Source organism: Rhinopithecus bieti, unplaced genomic scaffold (assembly GCF_001698545.2).
Source record: "Rhinopithecus bieti isolate Rb0 unplaced genomic scaffold, ASM169854v2 scaffold_6149, whole genome shotgun sequence".
Lineage (NCBI taxonomy): Eukaryota > Metazoa > Chordata > Mammalia > Primates > Cercopithecidae > Rhinopithecus > Rhinopithecus bieti.
The window spans coordinates 154,766-174,918 of record NW_016804934.1 but is presented as its reverse complement, the minus strand read 5'-3'; the positions used below and the strand labels follow the sequence as shown (position 1 = coordinate 174,918).

Sequence of the window (20,153 nt, the reverse complement as noted above, 5' to 3'; positions counted from 1 at the left end):
GAAGGAAGGAAGGGAGGGAGGGAGGGAGGGAGGGAGGGAGGGAGAAGTGGCTGATGATATCTCATAGATTTCAGGAGGCTCATACTTTGATCTGAAAGCTATACCCTTTTGTATAAATCATAGAAAACAATATTCACATGCAGATGTGTGCAGGGATATTTTCTGCAGAACTGTTTGTAACAGAAGAAAAGTAGAAGTAATCTAACCATCCAACAGCTGGAAATAAACAGACTGTATTGTATCATAGGCTGGATTATTCCGATGAAGGAATGAACTAGATGCATATCTATCCACTTGGTTAGATTTTGAAAACAATGAGAAAAGTATAAGTTGCAGAACAATATGACCAGTAGGGTACAATTTATATAAAATATAGCACATGTCTCAACACCATCCATTGTGCATGGAGACGTTTTTTGTGTAATAGAGTATAAAAACGTGAGAGAAAAGGGTACACACACCACACTTTGGAGTGTGTGTTCTAGGGAGGAAAGGATAAGAATTATTTCAACAGTAACAGTATATGTATGGTTTTCTTTCTTATTAATATAGATCTGAGCAAATACGGCAAAAGTGTAAACATTTTCTAAGTCAGGGTGGTGAGGACGCATTGGGTTCATTAAAACATTCTCAGGCCAGGTGCGGCGGCTCATGCCTGTAATCCCAGCACTTTGGAAGGCCGAGGCAAGTGGATCACTTGAGGTCAGGAGTTCAAGACCAGCGTGACCAACATAGTGAAACCCCATCTCTACTGAAAATACAAAAATTAGCCGGGTGTGGTGGTGTGTGCCCGTAGTCCCAGCTACTCGGGAGGAGGCAGGAGAATCACTTGAACCCAGGAGGTGGAGGTTGCAATAAGCCGAGATTGCATGACTGCACTCCAGCCTGGGTGACAGGGTGAGACTCCATCTCAAAAACAAACAAACAAATAAACAAACCCCATTCTAGAGCATTTCTGTGTGTTTGCAATATTCCTCTCTAACAAAATGTCTGGAAGATTCTACAAGAGGCTAGTAACAACAGTTATCTTTGAAGGTAGCTATTGGTAAATTTTTAAAGTGTTTTTTTTTCTTTGTATTTTCTAAATTCTGTACTATTTTTACTAAATACAATTTTAGTAAAATAAAATAAAACAAAATAAAACAAAAAATTTTAAATAAAAGCATATATGAAAAACCTTTGTAAATTGTCCGAGTCATATCAATGCACCCTGCCAATGATTCTTGTGCCCTTCTCTAAGTAAGAAAGCCATGGGTTTTTATAGTTTTAAATTCTTGAATCTCCTTAACAACGCTCAGAAGTAGGCACTGTTATTATCACCACCATGCAGGTGGGGAAATGTAGGATTCAAGAGACAAGGAACTTTCTTGGACCACAGAGTCCCTAAGAGGCAGAGCAGGGATTTGAACCCAGAAAGAGGGTCTCTTGGGCTCTGATAAACACCTCAGCATGTGCTGTGAATGCTCAACAAATTCTAGTTACTCTTATTATTAATGGAAGCCCCTAGAGCTCACTTTACCTCCCCCAGCATTTCTTGAGCCGTGCCCAGGGCCAGGCCCACGCTGGGCTCTGCCGTGGAAAGTAAAGATAATAAAGCCCGTGGTCCAGCCTGGAGGTCAGGCGTTAAGAGCTGACTCGAATCCCGTCTCTCTGAGGTAGGTGCCGAGGCAGGAGACATGCTTGAGGAGCTTGGGGGAGGGACAGCGCTGCTCTGCAAGTTGTGAGGCTGGTAAGTGAGTCCAGGAAGGTATTGCGGGGGAGGTGCCCTTTGGGCCAGGACTTGAAGGTCAAGGAGCATTTCGCTGAGCCAAGGGGAGCAGATCCACATTTCCCGAGGACTTCCTCTGTGCCCAGTGCTTTACAGACGTTGCCTCATGGCTACCTTGTAAGGAGGTGCTATTGTGAAATCCATTTTACAGACAAAGAGGCTCAGAGAAATTAAGTCCCCAGCCCACGGTCACATAAACTGGCATTGACAGAGCCAGAATTCAAATCCAAATTTGAATTTGTTCCCCAGATTCACTCTTTCTACTCTTCAGGCGCCCTCAGCAAGTGTAAAGAGTTAACAACGCATTCTAGGGAGAGGGCACAGCTCGAGCAAACACCTGGAGGTGGGACAGAAGCTGGTGGGCCAGGCTTAGACACTCAAGGTATGAAATTCAAGAACAGAATTCCCCAGAGCATGGCCCTCTATGCAAAGGCTGGGCTGCGTTTCTGCAGGCTGGGAGGAGGAGGAGTGAAGGCTGAAACTGCTGAGCTCTCAGCGATTTTCCAGGGGGCCTGCCCCCACCCACTGGCTCTCAGGAGGGGCCCTGGTTCCAGGTCTTCCAGAGCTGCAGCAGCAGCAGTTTTAGGGTGAATAAAGCTTGTGTGTGGGCAAGGGGTGAAAATCCTGCCTGTTCCAGGGAGTGATGCTGAGACCTTTCCGGGGTGGCCTAAAGCCCCCTAAGAGAAAGTCCCCCTGAGATCAGACATCCAGCAGCCATCAGACATCCAGCAGCCATCAGACATCATCAGCATCCATCCTTGGAAGGAAACACAGCCTCTCCCGAGCAGGTGGGAGTACGGGCTGGGCTGGGACCAGAAAGTCTCCTTGGGGCATCAGGTACCGGCTAGGCTCACCAGACACATGTCCTGTGCCCATCCATATCCTAAGAACAGCCCCCTCCTCACCTACCACTCACCTCCTCTCTTTAAATAAATCCAGATTCAAAGAGAAGCTGGGGGAGGCACCGGGGATGTTCAGACTGATGCTTCGTGGCCACCTTGTTTCCTTAACAGCTGCGGACTGACAGTGGCCACAGGGCACATGGATCCATGTGGCTCAGAGTCCCACTGGATTCAGGAATTCAAATTCAGGAAAAAAATATGGGTTCCCTGGAAGGAAGGTAACATCTGAATGCCCACCAGGTGCCCCAGCTTTATGTAAACAGCACACACTCTCTTATTCATCTTTACGAGGAGCCTGTGAAGGCTCAGTTTTCCGGATGAGAAAACTGAGGCTCCGCAGCATGAAATGACTTGCCCAAGGCCACAGTTACTAAGAGGTGGAGTGAGACTTCCAGTCTCTCTACATTTGATCTCATATTCTCAGCTATCAGCCCAGATGACTGTCCCCTACTCCTCTCCACAAGGCGTATAGGATGCTTCTGAGGTGGCTCAAAGTCCTTTCGAGTTCCCATCTATCTTAACCCTTAGTCAGAGAGATGCCACTCATTCACTCCATTCTCTCAGCTAGGCTCTGGGCCAGGCCCCATGCCCTGGTAGAGGATATAGATGCACTCCTAGTTGATTATGAGCAGTTATAAGTGCTATCCTCCGGCTTGGAACAAAGTACTCTGGAAAAAACAGAGGAGGGAATAACTTACTCCAGAGAACAGGGGACAATTGGGAAGGGTTTTAGAGGATGAGCAGGAGTTCTTAGGGGTAAGAAATCGACGGAAAGATGCCTCTTTCCAGGCCTTTGCCAAATGACCTGAGAGATCTAACTTGCGTCTCTCCAGACGACGAGTGGGCTAGGAGGAGAGATTAAGTAGGGCAGTGACCCACCTCTTTCTCCATTACCCCCCACCACACACACACACCACACACACATGCATACGTGTACACACACATGCCATATACACACTACATACATTGCTATGAGTAGTTGAATTGTTCCCCTCTTCTTAAAACAGTCCTAATTTCCAGTACTCCAGAATGTGACCTTATTTGGAAATAGGGTCTTTTTGGAGGTAATCAAGTCAGCATGAAGCCATCAGGGCAGGCCCCAATTCAGTATGACTGTTGTCCTCACAGAAGAGGGCCATTTGGACACAGGCACATGCACAAAAGGAGAATGCCATTTTAAGATAAGGCGGAGATTGGGATGATGTTTCTACAAGTCAAGAAATGCCCAGGATTGCCAGCAAGCCACCAGAAGCTCAGAAGAGAACAGCTGCTCTCTCCCAGCCCTCAGAAGGAACCAGTCCCACTGAATCCTTGATCTTGGACTTTGAGCCTCCAGAACTGTGAGACAATACATTTCTGTTTTTTGTCTGTTTGTTTGTTTTTGAGACAGAGTCTTGCTCTGTTGCCCAGGCTGGAGTGCAGTGGCACCATCTTGGCTCACTGCAACCTCTGCCTCCCAGGTTCAAGAGATCCTCTTGCCTGAGGCTCCTGAGTAGCTGGGATTACAGGCACTTGCCACCTCACCCGACTAATTTTTGTATTTTTAGTAGAGACAGGGTTTCACCATGTTGGCCAGGCTAGTCTTGAACTCCTGACCTCAGGTGATCTGCCCACCTCAGCCTCCCAAAGTGCAGAGATTACAGGTGTGCGTCACCATGCCCGGCAGAGACAATACATTTCTGTTGCCCTGGCCACTCAGTTTGTTGCAGCAATTCTAGTAAATTAAACCACAGGTGTACCTGCAACAAAAGCTGCCTCCAGGGCAGGAGCTGGGAGCTGAGAAGAGCTTCTAGGGCATTCTGGATTAGGGGTGTTGAGAGCGGGGTAAGGAACCTGTAAGAGGGAGAGATGCATCCCTCTTTCACTTCCAGATGCCGTAGAGTCTACAAACCCACAAGTGTTTCTCGGAACTGAATTTCAACGTTATGTTGACATGGTTAGGGCTGAGGCAGCCCCCACAGACGCGGGTGACGAAAAGTTCCATAGAGATCTTCAGGGAAGGCTTTAGCATCTACCTAGAGCACAAAAGCTGAAGAGTGACATGGCCACACCCATTTTACCTCAGAGAGGTTTGGGAACTTGCCCAAGGTCATGGCGGAAGTGGTGGAGCCTGGAGTCGAGGCAGGCCTCAGAGCCACCTGCCAAGTGTGGATCAACACCAGCCCGGCGCCCATCAGCACACCCACCTTCCTGCTGGTGAGACTGAAGGCCTGTGATGCTCCACAGACTCAAAAACTTCCTCCTTCAAAAACGAACAGCCGTGTTGTGTGAAGGTGCTGGCTGAGACTTCTCTCTCTTTGCATTCCTTCTAATGTGGTTGTTATAACATTTTGACAATAAGGATGACTAATGTTTACATCACATCTGAATTTTCAGCTGGCATTGGGTGGGAGTGATACTGAGGGTGGGTAGGAGTGATACTGAGGGTGAGCAGAATGGAGGGCAGCCATTATCAGGACCTTTGGTAAGTCCTTGCCTAAGGACTGTTCCCAGGCCTCAGTTTCTCCATGGTTAAATGGGTGGGCTGGGCCTATCAAATCCTTCCACCAGTTAGCAAAATGCTTCTTAAATCAGGTCTCAGTCAGAAAGACAATTTAAGACATCAGATTAAATGGAATTGAATCACGCAGTAAACAAATTATTCCTTTTCCAATTTTTCTGTCCTGTCTGCCTTAAGGAGAAAGTCTCATTGTGGCGCTACTCAGTCTTTAACACCTAACACTTTTTTTTTAATTTTATTTTTGCAGAGATGGGGACTTGCGGTGTTGCCCAGGATGCTCTTGAACTCCTGGGTTCGAGCAACCTGCCTGCCTTGGCCTCCCAAAGTGCTGACAGGACAGGCATCAGCCACTGCGCCTGGCCATCTGACACTTGTAACGAATGGAGAGACAGCTCAGGCTTGGATGGCAGGCTGTTTAATGACACTTTTGTTTTCAGAGTTTTGTTTATATAGATATATTCTATTTACTTAAGTAGTACTGGTTTGAGATACATGGTAGTGATAGAAGATTTCTAAGTTCAGATAAACTTAGGTTTAAAAAAGGAGTGGGTGGCCGGGTGCGGTGGCCCACACCTGTAATCCCAGCACTTTGGGAGGCTGAGGCGGACAGATCACTTGAGGTCAGGAGTTTGAGACCAGCCTGGCTAACATGTTAAAACCCTGTCTCTACTAAAAATACAATAATTCGCCAAGCGTGGTGGTGCCTGCCTGTAGCTACTTGGGAGACTGAGACAGGAGAATCACTTGAACCCAGGAGGCAGAGGTTGCAGTGAGCCAAGATGGCACCATTGCACTCCGGCCCGAGCGACAAGAGCAAAACTCAGTCTCAAAAAAAAGAAAAAGAAAAAGGAAAAAAAGGAGTGGGTGTAAGCTTCGGCAGTACATATACTGAAACTGGAATGGTACAGAGAAGATTGGCATGATCCCTGTACAGGTATGACACGTGAATTCGTGAAGCATTGCATATCTTTGTTTAAAAAAAGAATAAAAAAAGGAGTTGATGTAAAGAATTGTTAAGTAATGGTATATGCATAAAGGGCGAATTAAATCACCATCCTTCCACACCTAAAACTCTCTGACGAGCGCCCATTGAACTTGGATTAATTCCAAACTCTATGATCTATGCCCTCGAGTCCTGCTAGCCTCTCCAACTCCATCTCCTTCACTCCTCCATCCTTCTGAAACAATCTCATTCCTGCCTCAGGGCCTCAGCCCCTGCTCCTCCCGCTGCCGGGAATGTCCTCTCCCTGATCTCAGCCTTCCCAGTTCATCTCATCACTCAGGTCACTATCCCCTCCGAGGCTCTGCCTGGGTCTCCATTGCAACCGCTCTCAGTCCCCTTACTTTGCCTGATTGCCCTTGGTGCACATAGCCCTCTCTGAAATGACACTATTTTTAAAATGTGTTCACTTTATTGGTCTATTTTTCCCATTAGAATAGAAACTTCTTGAAGACTGGGACTTTGTCCCATATCCTCGGTGGCTAAAAAAAGGTGCCCAACACATAATGTAGCTCAACAAATGAATGGCAAAATTGTAAAGATGGAGGGAGAACTGGCTCTAAGGTGGAGACGTGCTGACCCAGACTCCAATATCCGAGGTGGGGCAAGACAGCAGCCACCAGAGGCTCAGTGGAAGGGGAGCTCAAACCTTGGCCTCATTAGCACTAGCCTGCCATGCACTGAGCCACCTGCCTCCCTCCCACTGAGGCAGCAAAGAGAACTGAGTCAGCAACTATTAATGCAGAAGGAATGGTGGAATTATAACATCACCACCGGGTGACCATCCTTATAATAACTGATTCCGGCAAAAATCAACAATAATGTTACAACTAGTGGGCAAAGGTTTGAGGAAGATCAAGATATTTACATATTCTCAAAGAATCTACCCACAAGATGCATGTTGATTACAAAGGGGGAAATTATCTTTACAGCAGAGAAATCTAGCAGACAACACCTTAGCCAAGCAAGTTAGACCACCGGAGAGGGAAAAGGGCAAGCCCATGTGCCTCCTGATACGATTCACTGGGAAGGACAAAACTTGCTTCTGTGATATTCCTGCCAAAGAGGCATGACTTAAATTGAACCATGAAGAACCATCAGACGATCCAGATAAGGGCCATTTTACAGCATAACTGCTGCTATGCTTCAAAAAATCAATGTCATGAAAGAGAAAGAAAATCTGAGAAATCACTCCAGATTCAAGGAGAATAAAGAGATGAGAATTAAATGCAGCATATTGAACAAAATTTTCTTTTGTCTTAGAAGGTATTGTTGGAACCACTGGCAAAATCTGAATAAATTCTGTCGCTTATCTAATAGAATTGTATCAGTAGTAATTGTCTGGTTTTGATAAATGTACTGTGGTTATGTAAGAAAATGTCCTTATGTAAAAAAACAAAACAAAACACATGGGGGTATCTAGGAGACAGGGACATTACAATTTCTCTCAAACAGTTTGAGGGGAAAGCAATAGAAAAACACACATTGCGAGGACATAATAAAGCAAATGTGGAAAATTGTTAGCAGTTGGAGAGTCTGGGGAAAGAGCATGTGGAAATTCTTTGTATTGTTCTTGCAGCTTCTCAATAAGTCTGAAATTAGGCTGAAATTAAACGTTAAGTGAAAAAACAGGCCAGGTGCAGTGGCTCACGTCTGTAATCCCAGCACTTTGGGAGGCTGAGGCGGGAGGATCACTTGAGGTCAGGAATTCAAGATCAGCCTGACCAACATGGTGAAACCTCGTCTCTACTAAAAATACAAAAACTAGCTGGGTGTGGTGGTGCAGGACTGTAATCCCAGCTACTTGGGAGGCTGAGGCACAAGAACCGCTTGAACCCGGGAGGTGGAGGTTGCAGTAAGCCGAGATCACACCACTGCACTCCAGCCTGGGCAACAAGAGTGAGACTCTGTCTCAAAAAAAAAAAAAAAAAAAAAAAGTTAAGTAAAAAAACAAAGAGAAGGTAGAGCCTGAGGACTGGAGGAGCCGCTGGAGGGGCTGGGCAGAGTAGCTGCATGAAGCCAGCTCGTCACTGCCCAGGGTCACCTGTGTTCATGTCAGACCACGTCAGGCCACACTGGGCCATAGCAGTCCCCTGCAATCTCTCTAGGGGTGGGGGTGGGGAGTTAAGCCTATGCCTGGTTCACACAGGCCCCGCCAGGCCCTGCTGGGAGGGCAGCGTGGGAAGAGGCCCTGGGAAGAGGGCCTGTGGACTGGGCTTCTCAGCCCTGCTCCAAGACTCTGGGGCACATCGTCCCCCACTTTGCACCTCACTTTCCTCCTCTGACAAATAGGAGACGGCTGGCAGCTCGCTGGGGTTTCTTCCAGCTCAGACACTGTCATGATATTTCTAGAATCCCATCCCGGCAAAGCAACACATTTCTTCAAGGAGCTGAATCCACTTGGCAACTGTGCATCTTTTAGTTTGGCTGAAGGAGGGAGGGAGGGAAAATGAGAGCACACCAGGCGGAGTGGGGAACGGGCCTCCTCCAGGCCTGGGGGGCTTCCTCAGCTCTGTCTCCGCCCCCGCCTGCTCCCAGGCACCCCTCCTGAAAGAGGTGAACACCCTAGCAAAAAGGGTACTGAAGTGCAGATAAAAATTCTCCCTCCAAACCCCCAGTGACCGGAAGTGACTCTGCTCCCAGCTCTGTCAGCAACTGGCGGCATTACTTAAGCTCTCTGGGCGTCAGTCTGTCCTTCTGTAGAATGAACAACGTCATGCTTGGCTTTGCATCTGACTCTGAGGACACAGTGACTTCATCTCTGCGTTCTCTCTGCCACAGCGCTCAGTACATGACTCCAAGTCAGAAGTGGGGTCCTCAGCTGGGACTCCCAAGACACCCCAAGAAGCCCCTAACCCTGACACCCCTCGTCATTCTTACAGCCCGTGTCCCCACAAGACCCTAGTCCCCAGCCCCAGGCACAGACGTCCCCCTCCCCGGGCATCTGCTGGCACCTCCTGGAGACCTCAGTGCAGCTCAGGGTCTTCATGGAGACTGGGGGTGGCCTGGACACGTATTGGAAGGACTTTTGAGTGTGCCCCCACCCCCAGCACACAGTGAAGACCCACATGGGAGACCCTCCCATACAAGTGAAAACGGGACTACATTCCTATGATAGGACCATCTCCCTATCTCTCAGCATCTCCCTGGGACCAGAGACCCAGCCCCGGAGCTTCCTTCTCAGCCCTGCCTCCTGCCTCCCGGCCTCTCTCAGCCGCCATTTTCAGGCGGTCGGGCTGCAGAAGCCTACAAAATGGAGGGTGGGAAGCTGGGCTTCCCTCTGCCTCCCTCTGTTGTCCCTGAGAGCGCCTACCCGGCCCCAGTTGGAGTAGCAGCGGTGGCCACAGCTTTCTTGTAACACCCTAAGAAGCCTGGCATTTCTCCAAGCATGTCACCGCCAACATCTAGAGAGCCCCACACAGCCCTGAGCTCCCATTAGCCCTGCTTTACGGCCGGGAAACGAAGCCTGGGAATGGCCACTCAGCCCGAAGGAGAGCTCAGGCTCCACATAGTTCCAGGACAGCCCAGCTCTTGGTGGGTGAGGTGAAAAGTCCCTGGGGGAAGGGCGGACCTTTCCTGCAGGGGTCTTGAGGTGGGGAGGGGTCCCCGGCCCAAACCGTACCCAATTCCCAGGCTGGGAAAAAGCACTGAGTTTGGAGGCACGAGGTCAAACCAAGTATCTGTCATCTATTAGTGGTGCGATCTAGGAAAAGTCACTCTATGTCTCTGAGCCTGCCGCTTACTCAGTAAAATGGAAGTATTAAATAGTAGCGCATACCTCCCTAGGGCTGTGACGTGGGAAAGGCAGGTTTACATATTTGCAGAGTGTTGCGCTGGAGGACGTGATCCTCGTACTGCCTGCCTAACGCTTGTAAATGTACATTTTGTGGCTCACCTTCCATGGGCCAGTCCCCGTGCTTGGCGCTCATGGAATCCTCACGGCACACCAGTCTGGGTCAGGAGGCAGAAAAGAGCCTGGACCTCAGCTCCTTTGGGAATTTCAGTCCTGCCCACCCAACAGGACCAACAGGACCAGCAGGGCTGGCTCGTCAGCAGCTCCCCTCAGCCAGCCCCTCACAGGCTGTCCCACCTCCAGGTTGCTGCTCAAATGGGTCTCTCTTTCTTTTAATTAAATTAATTATTTGAAACAGAGTCTCTGTTGCCCAGGCTGAAGTGCAGTGGTGCAATCTTGGTTCATTGTAACCTCTGCCTCCCAGGTTCAAGCAATTCTCTTCCCTCAGCCTTCCAAGTAGCTGGGATTACAGGTGCCCTGCATCCTCCTAACCACACCCGGGTAATTCTTGTATTTCTTAACTAGAGATGGGGTTTCACCATGTTGGCCAGACTAGTCTCGGACTCCTGACCTCAAGTGATCTGCCCTCCTTGACCTCCCAAAGTGTTGGGATTACAGGCTTGAGCCACTGCGCCCGGCCTTCAAATGGCTTTTTTCTGAAATACTTTTTTTTTTTTTTGAGATAAGGTCTTACTCTGTTGTGCAGGCTGGAGTGCAGTGGTGAGATCATGGTTCACTGCAGCCTCAACCTCCTGGGCTCAAGTGATTCTCTGCCTCAGCCTCCCGAGTAGCTGGGACTACAGGCATGAATCTCACACCTGGCTAACTTTTTAATTTTTTGTAAACATGGGGGTCACACTATGTCGCCTAGGCTGGTCTGGAACTCTTGGACTCAAGTGATCCTCCCACTTTGGCCTCCCAACATGCTGGGATTACAGGTGTGAGCCACCAAAAAGGGCTGAAATCCTTTGTTCTCCCTTAACTTCTTATTTTCAAACTACGGACTCACAAGAAGTTGCCAAAATAGCAAAGAGAAATCCTGGGTACCCATCAGCCAGCTTCCCCCAGTGGTGACATATCATGACATGGATTTCAGTTCAACATTAGCCACCAGCCTGGGACAAAATACATAACTTTCCGAGCCTCAGTTTCCCCACTCATAAAAAAGGGGTGATTGTCCTCATGTTGTCAGGGTGGAACAGCATACGCATAGCTGGTGCTTGGAGAACGTTAAGTCCCCGGTAATGGGTGGTGGTTGCAGCTGTCACTGGATTGCACCTGTTGCCACACGCATCCCAGGTTGGTGCTGGTGTGTCTTAGCACAACACTATAAACTGTTCGAGGGCAAACCTTCATGTCCCATGGCAGTGCCAGCACAGGGCCTGGTACTCAGCAGATAATGAATAAGAAAATATGGAGCCTGGGCCGGGCTCAGTGGCTCACGCCTGTAATCCAAGCACTTTGGAAGGCTAAGGCAGGTGGGTGGATCACCTGAGGTTAGGAGTTCGAGACCAGCCTGGCCAAAATGGTGAAACCCTGTATCTACTAAAAATACAAAAAATTAGCTGGGCATGGTGGTAGGTGCCTGTGGTCCCCTTACTCGGGAGGCTGAGACAGGAGAATCACTTGAACCTGGGAGGTGGAGGTTGCAGTGAGCCGAGATGGTGCCATTGCACTCCAGCTTGGGTAACAGCGAGAATCCATCTCAAAAACAAAACAAAACAAAACAAAACAAAACAAAACAAAATATGAAGGCTCCTGCCCAGCAAGTTCTCCCCTGGCTCATGGTGCCTCTTTAATTTGCCTTCCTCCTAGCCCCAAGGTGCATGGCAACCCCCAGGCAAACCCCGTGAGGGCATGCCATGATGAGGGAGGCAGCCACACTTGATCCCATCTGTTGCTAAGACTTCCAGGGGGCCCTAGGACCTCAGAGGTCCTTCAGGGCTGTTCCTAGACTCGGTGGTGAGGCTGCAAGGCTAGGAGTTGGCATCTAGGGAAGAAACCCTATACTAGAATAGAGCCCACAGGGCAGCTGGCTAGAAACAAGCCAGGCAACTCCCACACAATGGAAAAAGCACCGGCCTGCTGGCTGGGAGACCCAAGCTCAAGTCCTGACAAGTCTCTTAGCCTCGCTAAACCTCAGTTTCCTCATCTATAAAATGAGGTCACCATGTGGGTGACAGAGCTCATTGTGCAAACAGCACTATGTTAACCACCAAGTCCTGTATTCACATAGGCAAGGGATTATCTTTGGTCTTGCTGTAGAGCATTTATAAGCTAACATTTCTGAGCACTGCATTTTGTTCGGCTATTTTCAGATACATCATCTACATTAACTCGTACACTTTGGTGAGCTGGAGATTTTTATCTCTAGCATGCAGGTAAAGAAACCACCCTGGGGCCATGCAGAGATGGAATTCGGAACCCACGTCTGCCTGACTCCAGGGTCCATGATTCTATATGACAGGATGGCGGCTGGGGTTGATACTGTGCCCTTCCTAGGGCTAAGTGTCTAGTGGCTGGATCTCTGCTCCATATAGCCAGGTGCCCTGCTCCATAACCTGTAAAGCCTCAAGGAATGTACATAAAGTACAAGCATGTTTAGGCTGGGTCCTTAGTGTTCAGTTTACCCAGTTTTCCAGGAAGGAAACTAGGGCCAGAGAAAGGAAGGAACTTGCCCAAGATTCCCCAGCAAGTTAGGACCAGAGCTAGTTCTCAAAGTCCACACCCACCTTACCCCTCCTCAAGGTTCCTTCTCCTCCCCAGGCTGCAGGGGCCCAGTTTCCCAGATCTGAATCAAGGGACATGAGCTTGGGTGCCCCCCAACCTCAAGGCTCACTGGGAAAATCCAGGGACTTCCCAGGGTGCTGGGGAGCCCCTGAAATGGGGGTCTCGTGTCTAGGTTGTAACCCCAGGCTGCTGAGCAGTTAGTGTCCCCAGGCTGGGTCTTGTCAGGGGACACAGTGCCCACCCTCTTTGTCTTTTCTCTGGATCAGTGTTTCCAAAGTGTAGGGCACATACACCAAACTATGCAAAATGATTTAGGTGGTGATTGACTTGGCATTATATACCGCTGTCCTACATGGTGAGGAAGTTATGCATGCTCTTTATTTCCCTTTCAGCCTTTCTAATTACACACTTGGAGGAGGATATCTCCCCTGGGGTTAGTCGTTAAAGTCTCTCTGACATCTACAACCCTCCCTTCTTGGGAAAGCAGCAAATGCATCTGGCTAACATTTAATGACATTGTTTTATTTCCATTATGTTTATTTTCAAAATTATAATCATGATGGTGATTTATAATGAATGGCTTTCCATTTAAGGGAGTGATACAAAGTTTCTTCTCAAAATAAATGTATTTATATTTTAAAACATCAATTAAGAAAGAGTAGCCAGGCATGGTGTCAGGCGCCTGTAATCCCAGCTATTTGGGAGGCTGAGGTGGGAGGATCCCTTGAACCCAGGAGTTTGAAGCTGCAGTGAGCTATGGTCTTGCCACTGCATTCCACCCTCAGCAACAGAGTGAGACCCCATCAAAAAGAAAGAAAGAAAGAGAAAAGAAAATAGAAGAGAAGGAAGAAAGGGAAAAGAAATGGGTGCAGTGGCTCACACCTGTAATCCAGCACTTTGGGAGGCCGAGACAGGCAGATCATGACGTCAGGAGATCAAGACCATCCTGGCTAACATGGTGAATGAAACCCTATCTCTATTAAAAATACAAAAAATTAGCTGGATGTGGTGGCACGCGCCTGTAGTCCCAGCTACTCAAGAGGCTGAAGCAGTAGAATCACTTGAACCTGGGAGGTGGAGGTTGCAGTGAGCCGAGATCGCATCACTGTACTCCAGCCTGGTCAACAGAGCGAGACTCTATCTCAAAAAAAAAAAAAAAAAAAGGAAGGAAATAACATTAAGCAAATTGCCTGGTGGATGATGCGTTGGCCAACACAATACTGGGAAGGTGGACTGGAATAAAGTGCTCTGGGAAGAGCTACTCTGGATAACTTACCATGAGTCTGGAGAGGGGCCAGTGCTGAGGACAGGATGGAGGGCCTGGAGGCCATGGTGGCTGAGGCAGCAGATGCAGCCTGGGGATCCCAGCCCCACCAGGGTCTGCTCAGGGCAGGCCTGAGCACATGGCATGGATGTTAAAGCTCGTAGTGTTCCGTCTGTGGTCCAGGTAAGGAGAGGGTGGCCATGCACCTGGGAGGTCTACCCTTCAAGCTCCTGTCCTAAAGGAATAAACAGTTGGGGCCACCTGTTTATTCCTCCTTGCCCCAGGGAGAAGGCTGATTCCTTAACTCAGAATCTAACAGCTGGGGGCCAAATTTAATTCTTGAGTGTTCTATAAATATAATAAATAAGGCCTTCATGTGGTCTGAATGAGGAGGGCCATGGGCAGTGTTTCTCACTCATTCTAGATCCCTCTGTAAAGTCCGAGCTTCAGCACCCTAGGAGCTACCCCCTTCCATGGCCCCAGTACAGTGAAGGCCACGCTAACTGTCCTCATCAGTCATTGACCTGTGGCCAGAGAGCCAAGCTGAGCTGGGAGAAAGATGCAGAAGCCTGTCATACATTATTTATGTATCTATGAGATGAAGTGTTGCCAGGCAGGAAGAATGTGAAAAGAGGTCAGCATAGAAAAGTAAACATGTGTTTAATTCAGTCCAATCAAGCGATAAGGCCAGATGCAGGCTAGATGTAGGGGATTAGGTTTGTATAACTTGGATTCAGACCGGGTCATAGGTCAAGAAGCCAGCCCAGTTGGAGGGCACGGACTATCAAAAAGGGCAGAAGCGCATCCATCAGCAACACAGGAGAACCGTATCTTATGTTTTGGCAAAACAACAAAAACGCCGACCTCAACTCAGTCCACTGAGATTCAAAAACTTCAACCTGCTTGGCATAACCCAAGTTACCTGCAATGGTGCCATTGTCTTCTCCTTAGTAAGTGGCTTTTAAACCCAGGAAGATGAGAATTTAGAAAATAGAGATGATTAAATAAACAAACACTCATAGTATGTATCCATTGGTGTTAAATGTAAGTTGGGTCAAGTTCCGTGAGTTGTTGTAGAAATCCTATATTTGTGATATTTAAAAACATTTGGCCATTGAGTTCCTCATGAATGTGAGCAGGTAATTGACTTCGGTTCAATTTTGAAGTAGAAAATTTAAGAGAATTCGACAATGTCTGTAAACATTAGAATATTTAAGAGAAGTTGATATTCGCTTTAATAACTCAGAAACAGAAAGTCAAACACCACGTTCTCACTTATAAGTAGGAGCCAAACAACGTGTACTCATGGACATACAGAATGGAGTGACAGACATCAGAGTCTCCAAAAGGTGGGAGGGTGGGAGGGGAGTGAGGAATTAAAATTACTTATTGGGTACAATCTACCATATTCCAGTGCTGGGTACACTCCAATCCCAGACTTCACCTCTACGTAATATAGCCATGTAACAAAACTGCACTTCTACCCCCATATCTATAAAAATTTTAAAAATAACTTAATATTCACTTCGCTTATGCTAGTTTTTTAGTTCTGAAAGCGTTTTCTAAAATTCTTGGGAACATTTTGTTTCTTGCTCTATAAAATATGGAATTCATTATATTTGTAAATGTGGTTTAGAATATCAAAGGCAGTGCTATCCAGTATAAATATAATGCAAGTAATGTATGTAATTTTAAATATTCCAGGACAACCCTCCCCCTGCTTTTTTTTATTGAGACGGGGTCTCCTTCATCGACCAGACTGGAGTGCAGTGGCACAGTAATGGCTCATTGCAGCCTCAAACTCCCGGGCTCAAACCATCCTCCCACCTCAGCCTCCCGAGTAGCTGGGACTACAGGCTTGCACCACCGCTCCAGGCTAATTTTTGTGTTTTTTGGAAATACAGGGTTTTACCATGTTTCCCCAGCTGGTCTTGAGCTCCTGGGTTCAAGTGATCTTCCTGCCTTGGCCTCCCAAGTGCTGGGATTACAGGCATGAACTACCACACCAGACCAGGAATCCCATTTTAAAAGTAAAAGAAATATGTAAACTTAATTGTGATAATAAAATTCATTTAGCCCATCATATCAAAATATTATCATTTCGACATATAAATCACATAAAATTTGTTGAAATATTTTACATTCTTTCTTGAAACTCATCTTCAAAACCTGTTGTATATTTTACACTTCGCACATCTCAATTTGGACTATCACATTTTAAATGTGTGATTGTAGTGGCTACCCTATGGAACAGCACAGAACTAAGGAAGTTTGATTAGCTATATTTGTGAGGGTATTTATTGTTTAAGGGTGTTAGGTCTGTTCAACTTCATTTGCTCAAATATTAAAGGACCATTGAAAATCATTGATCAAAATGACAGAGCTTATAAAATAAAATATGATCAGTATGTTGAACTCACAAGTTAAGAAAAAAGTTCTTAAAAAATTGTTAATTAAAGAATGACTCTTTTTTTTTTAAAAGTAGCCACAAACAGCCTTTTCATACACAAAAGCAGCCCTCAAGGACCTCGCCAGCCAGAGCGCAGATGGAGTTAGAGTCACGGAGCTCAGCACTGCACTGGCGGGAAGGGCCTGGGTCTTTGTTACTGCGTCATAGTGTCAGATCTGGCCAAAAGCTTTCTTGTAGATTGTCTGAACAAAGCACCCCCCTTCCACTGATAAGAAAGCATGGCTGGTGAAGAAAAGCAGCACAGTCACATGGTGAATTAGAGGCAGGACCAGGGCAGAACCTGGGGTCTCATGATGCCACCCCAACCTCCCCTGTCAAGGGCTTCTAATTCATTCTCTCTGTTCCTTCATCCTGAGTTGTCTGATCAGGAAACTGAGGCAAAGAACTGGAGGCTTGCATCTCTAAGCAACAGAAACCAACAACACAAATCAAGTCCAGGCCCAGAACCCGGGCCACCTGGGCAGAGGCCCAGGAGATAGGGCCTCGTGCTAGGGTTAGAAAGGGAAGAAGGAGGCTGGGCACGGTGGCTCACGCCTGTAATCCCAGCACTTTGGGAGGCTGAGGTGGGCGGCTCACGAGGTCGGGAGATTGAGACCATCCTGGCCAACATGGTGAAGGCCTCTACTAAAATTACAAAAATTAGCTGGGCATGGTGGTGCATGCCTGTCATCCCAGCTACTCGGGATGCTGAGGCAGGAGAATCGTTGGAACCCGGGAGGCGGAGGTTGCAGTAAGCCGAGATCGGGTCACTGCACTCCAGCCTGGCAACAGAGCAAGACTCTGTCAAAAATAAAAAAAAAGGAAAGAAAAAGAAGAAGAAGACAGAGAGGGGTGGTCTGCCCGAGCACAGCAAGTCCGGGGCCAGGTCTACCAGTGCAAAGGAGGGCAGGATTCCACCCGCCTGTGGTTCCAGGGCAGAGCCAGGGAGCCCCACCCCAAAATAGTTGTTGGGGTAAAGGCCTGGAACTTCCACACGCACTTCATTCTCCCAGCTCCCTTTCCTCCCTCTTTGCCATCATTTTTCTTTCTCCTTCTTTTTCTCCTTGGAGGTCCTAGTCTCCTTTCCCCAATATGTTAGGCCGAACACAAACTCCCCACAAGCACATGTGGGTCAGCCTTGCCCTCTGAGGTTGGGTTCTGCTAGGGTTTGGGCCTGCTGAGCCAGACACAGAGGAAGAAAAGCTCAGGCAGGCCTGGGGTGCAGCAGCTCAGTGTCCCTTGCATCAGCCCTGGAGAGAGACAAGGGGGCTGCTTGAAGGTGCAGTCTTCCTCCTGCCTGGAGAGGCCATATTTTTCAGCAGTAGGACATACACCCCTAGCAACCCTTGGGAGGGTTTACAGAAGCCGCGTTTAATGCTCTGAAATCACAGAGTGAGGAAATTATTCCCTGCCCACGGAGTTTTCAGTCCTTCTGCAAAGTCCAGAAGAAAATAGCTACTAGAGCCAGGAGGCCATCTCCTCTCCCCTCCCTCATCACCCCTTTCACAGAGAGAACGAGCTCTGGGGCTTCACGATCTTTTCACTTTTTGCTAAAGCGTAATAGAAATTGGGTTTTGCCACCATTTGTTTTTATGTTTCTCTTTACCTTTCACCTATGGCAAGTGATACTGATTTTCCACTTATAACAGTGATGTAAAGTTTCCTTTCAAAACTGAGCTTGCATTGATAACAACAAGTGAGTCAAGTAAATATCAACACAGTTTCAAAAACATAAAGTGGATGACAGTACTGGGAAGGAGCAGGTCGGGCGAGAGCTGCCAGGGTGGGACAGACTGAACGAAGGAGCTTGGAGGCTCCAGGACTACTTTGCTTGACCTCCCTGAGCTCTGCCCAGGTCTCTGGGTTCCCGCCTCTCCTGTGGGCACCATTCAAAGCCAGTTCTCCTGGCTGGCTGCTGGGCCAGCTGCCACGGCTCGGACGCCAAGGGCACCAATGCCTAGCTCAGCCCCTGGCCCTCATTCCCGCTGGGAAGCTGAGAAGGAGCTGGTCTGAAGCCCTGGGTCAGGGAAGATCTTTTAGACCCGACTTTACTCCTGAGCCTGTGGCTGGGCTTCATGGGGAAGAGGAAAGGGGGCCGCTTTCGGACAGTGTTTCAGCTCAGGGGCAGAAGGCAGCCGAAATTCCAGAGCTGCTGCTCTGGAAACTCCTGGTAGAGTTAGCAGGGGAAAGCTACATGCACAGAGCTGAAGGCACACAAACTCCAGCTCCCAGAGCCAAATGGCTTTTCCTGAACCAGTATGAGGCTACAGGCTTGGAACACATGCCTGGAGATCAAGGCAGAGAGGAGAGCACCCCCTGCCCAGAGTCTCCCGACATATACCCAGTCCTCCAAGCCAGCTCGATGCCCCCTCCTGACTGGGTCTTCCTGGGTCTCCCCTATCACAAAATGAAAGTACCTGGCTCCCCGGCTGCAGGGTGGACCCAGATTCCCCTGGCCCAGAATTCTGTTTCCACACCAGTCTCCCCAAACCCCAAAATGTGAGAGCTCAATGGGGTCAGGACCTCTTGCATCTCCAGGCCCCTGCCCAGCTCTGGCCAGCTTGGACCCTGCATTCAACAGGGGCCAGCAAGTATCTGGGGAGCACAGTCTAGTGCCCCAAACCTTCTGGTCATCTGATTCCCTGGCCCAGGTGGCCAGGTGCCTTGCCACTTGGGGACAGCTTGAGACGTGGGGGTGGCCTTCATGCTCACTTACACCCTAGACTACCCCAACTGGTTGTGCCGAAGCCATCAGCGCCTGGCTGTCCAGAACTCTCCCTGGCTTCCCTGAGTCCTGTTTTGGGGGGTGCTGTCCTGTGATTGGCCTAAGCCTGCTGGACCCCAAGCCTCAGCTTCAGCATGGAAAGTACTGCCATCAATGGTCCTGCCTCTCTGGAAGGTGAATGGTTCCTTCTTAAGAGTTGGCAAGACATAGGAAATGGGGGAGTTCCTGAGCTTAAGGGTGGGAGGGGCACCTCCCTCCTCACACCGTGGGGACCCGTTGGTAAGGCACAAAGCTTGCTTCCCACATTCTCTCACTCCAGGAGGCTTCTCAGGATGAGCACCTTGCCCAGGCACAGCCCCATCCCCTTGAGGGGCTCCTGTGTCCTATCCTAGCCCCAGATGCTGGAGCTCCCTGGTACCTGAGTATAGTCTTGGCTAAAAGATCCCAGAAAGGTGACCACAGGCAAACAACCAGAAAGGGGACTGAGAGGGCTGGATCTGGCTCCTCCAGCACTAGTGGCAGGAGATGAGGGAAGGTGGCCTACCTGAGAGGGCTGCTGTCAGCAATCCAGCGATCCCGAAGAAGAGCCACATGTCTGGAGCTGTCTCTGGCTGCTACACGTGGCTGCCTGTGGGAAGCACCATTCTGGGGCCGGGAGGTGGACACCGCCGTTGTGCGTCCCTGGCGCAGGTCTGCTCTGCCCTTCGCTGTTCCTGTTCCTGTGTCTCTCTGCTCTCTCCCCTCTGACACGCATGCGATCAAACCCAACCTGTGAGTGTCTCACGCCTGCCTGTTCTGCTTGTGGTTTTGGTCTGCAGGAAGCTGGGCTGCTGTTACAGGGGCTGGTGGGGAGAGCCCCAGCTGCCTGTGCTGGGAGCCCACCCATCCAGGCTGCACCCCAGGAGTCACAGAGCCAGACACACGCATGCACACACATCCATGCAGACACACTTCCCCGAGGTAGACACACTTGCCTTCTAAGAAGGCAAGTGGAGGGGCCATACCTCATTTCTGGTGGCCCA

The 20,153-nt window shown here is 48.8% G+C and overlaps 1 protein-coding gene across 3 annotated transcripts in view; it reads right to left on the bottom strand.

Moving 5' to 3' along the window:
- CD6 (CD6 molecule) overlaps window positions 1-19,947 on the bottom strand; it is a 51,850-nt gene extending 31,903 nt beyond the window's left edge. For all 3 annotated transcript variants that reach the window (XM_017870765.1, XM_017870766.1, XM_017870767.1), the window contains exon 1: window positions 19,676-19,947. In XM_017870765.1, the coding sequence (XP_017726254.1) occupies window positions 19,676-19,724 (49 nt within the window). In that variant the 5' untranslated portion in view covers window positions 19,725-19,947. The remainder of the gene's footprint in view (window positions 1-19,675) is intronic.
- Between the last annotated feature and the right edge of the window lie 206 nt (window positions 19,948-20,153).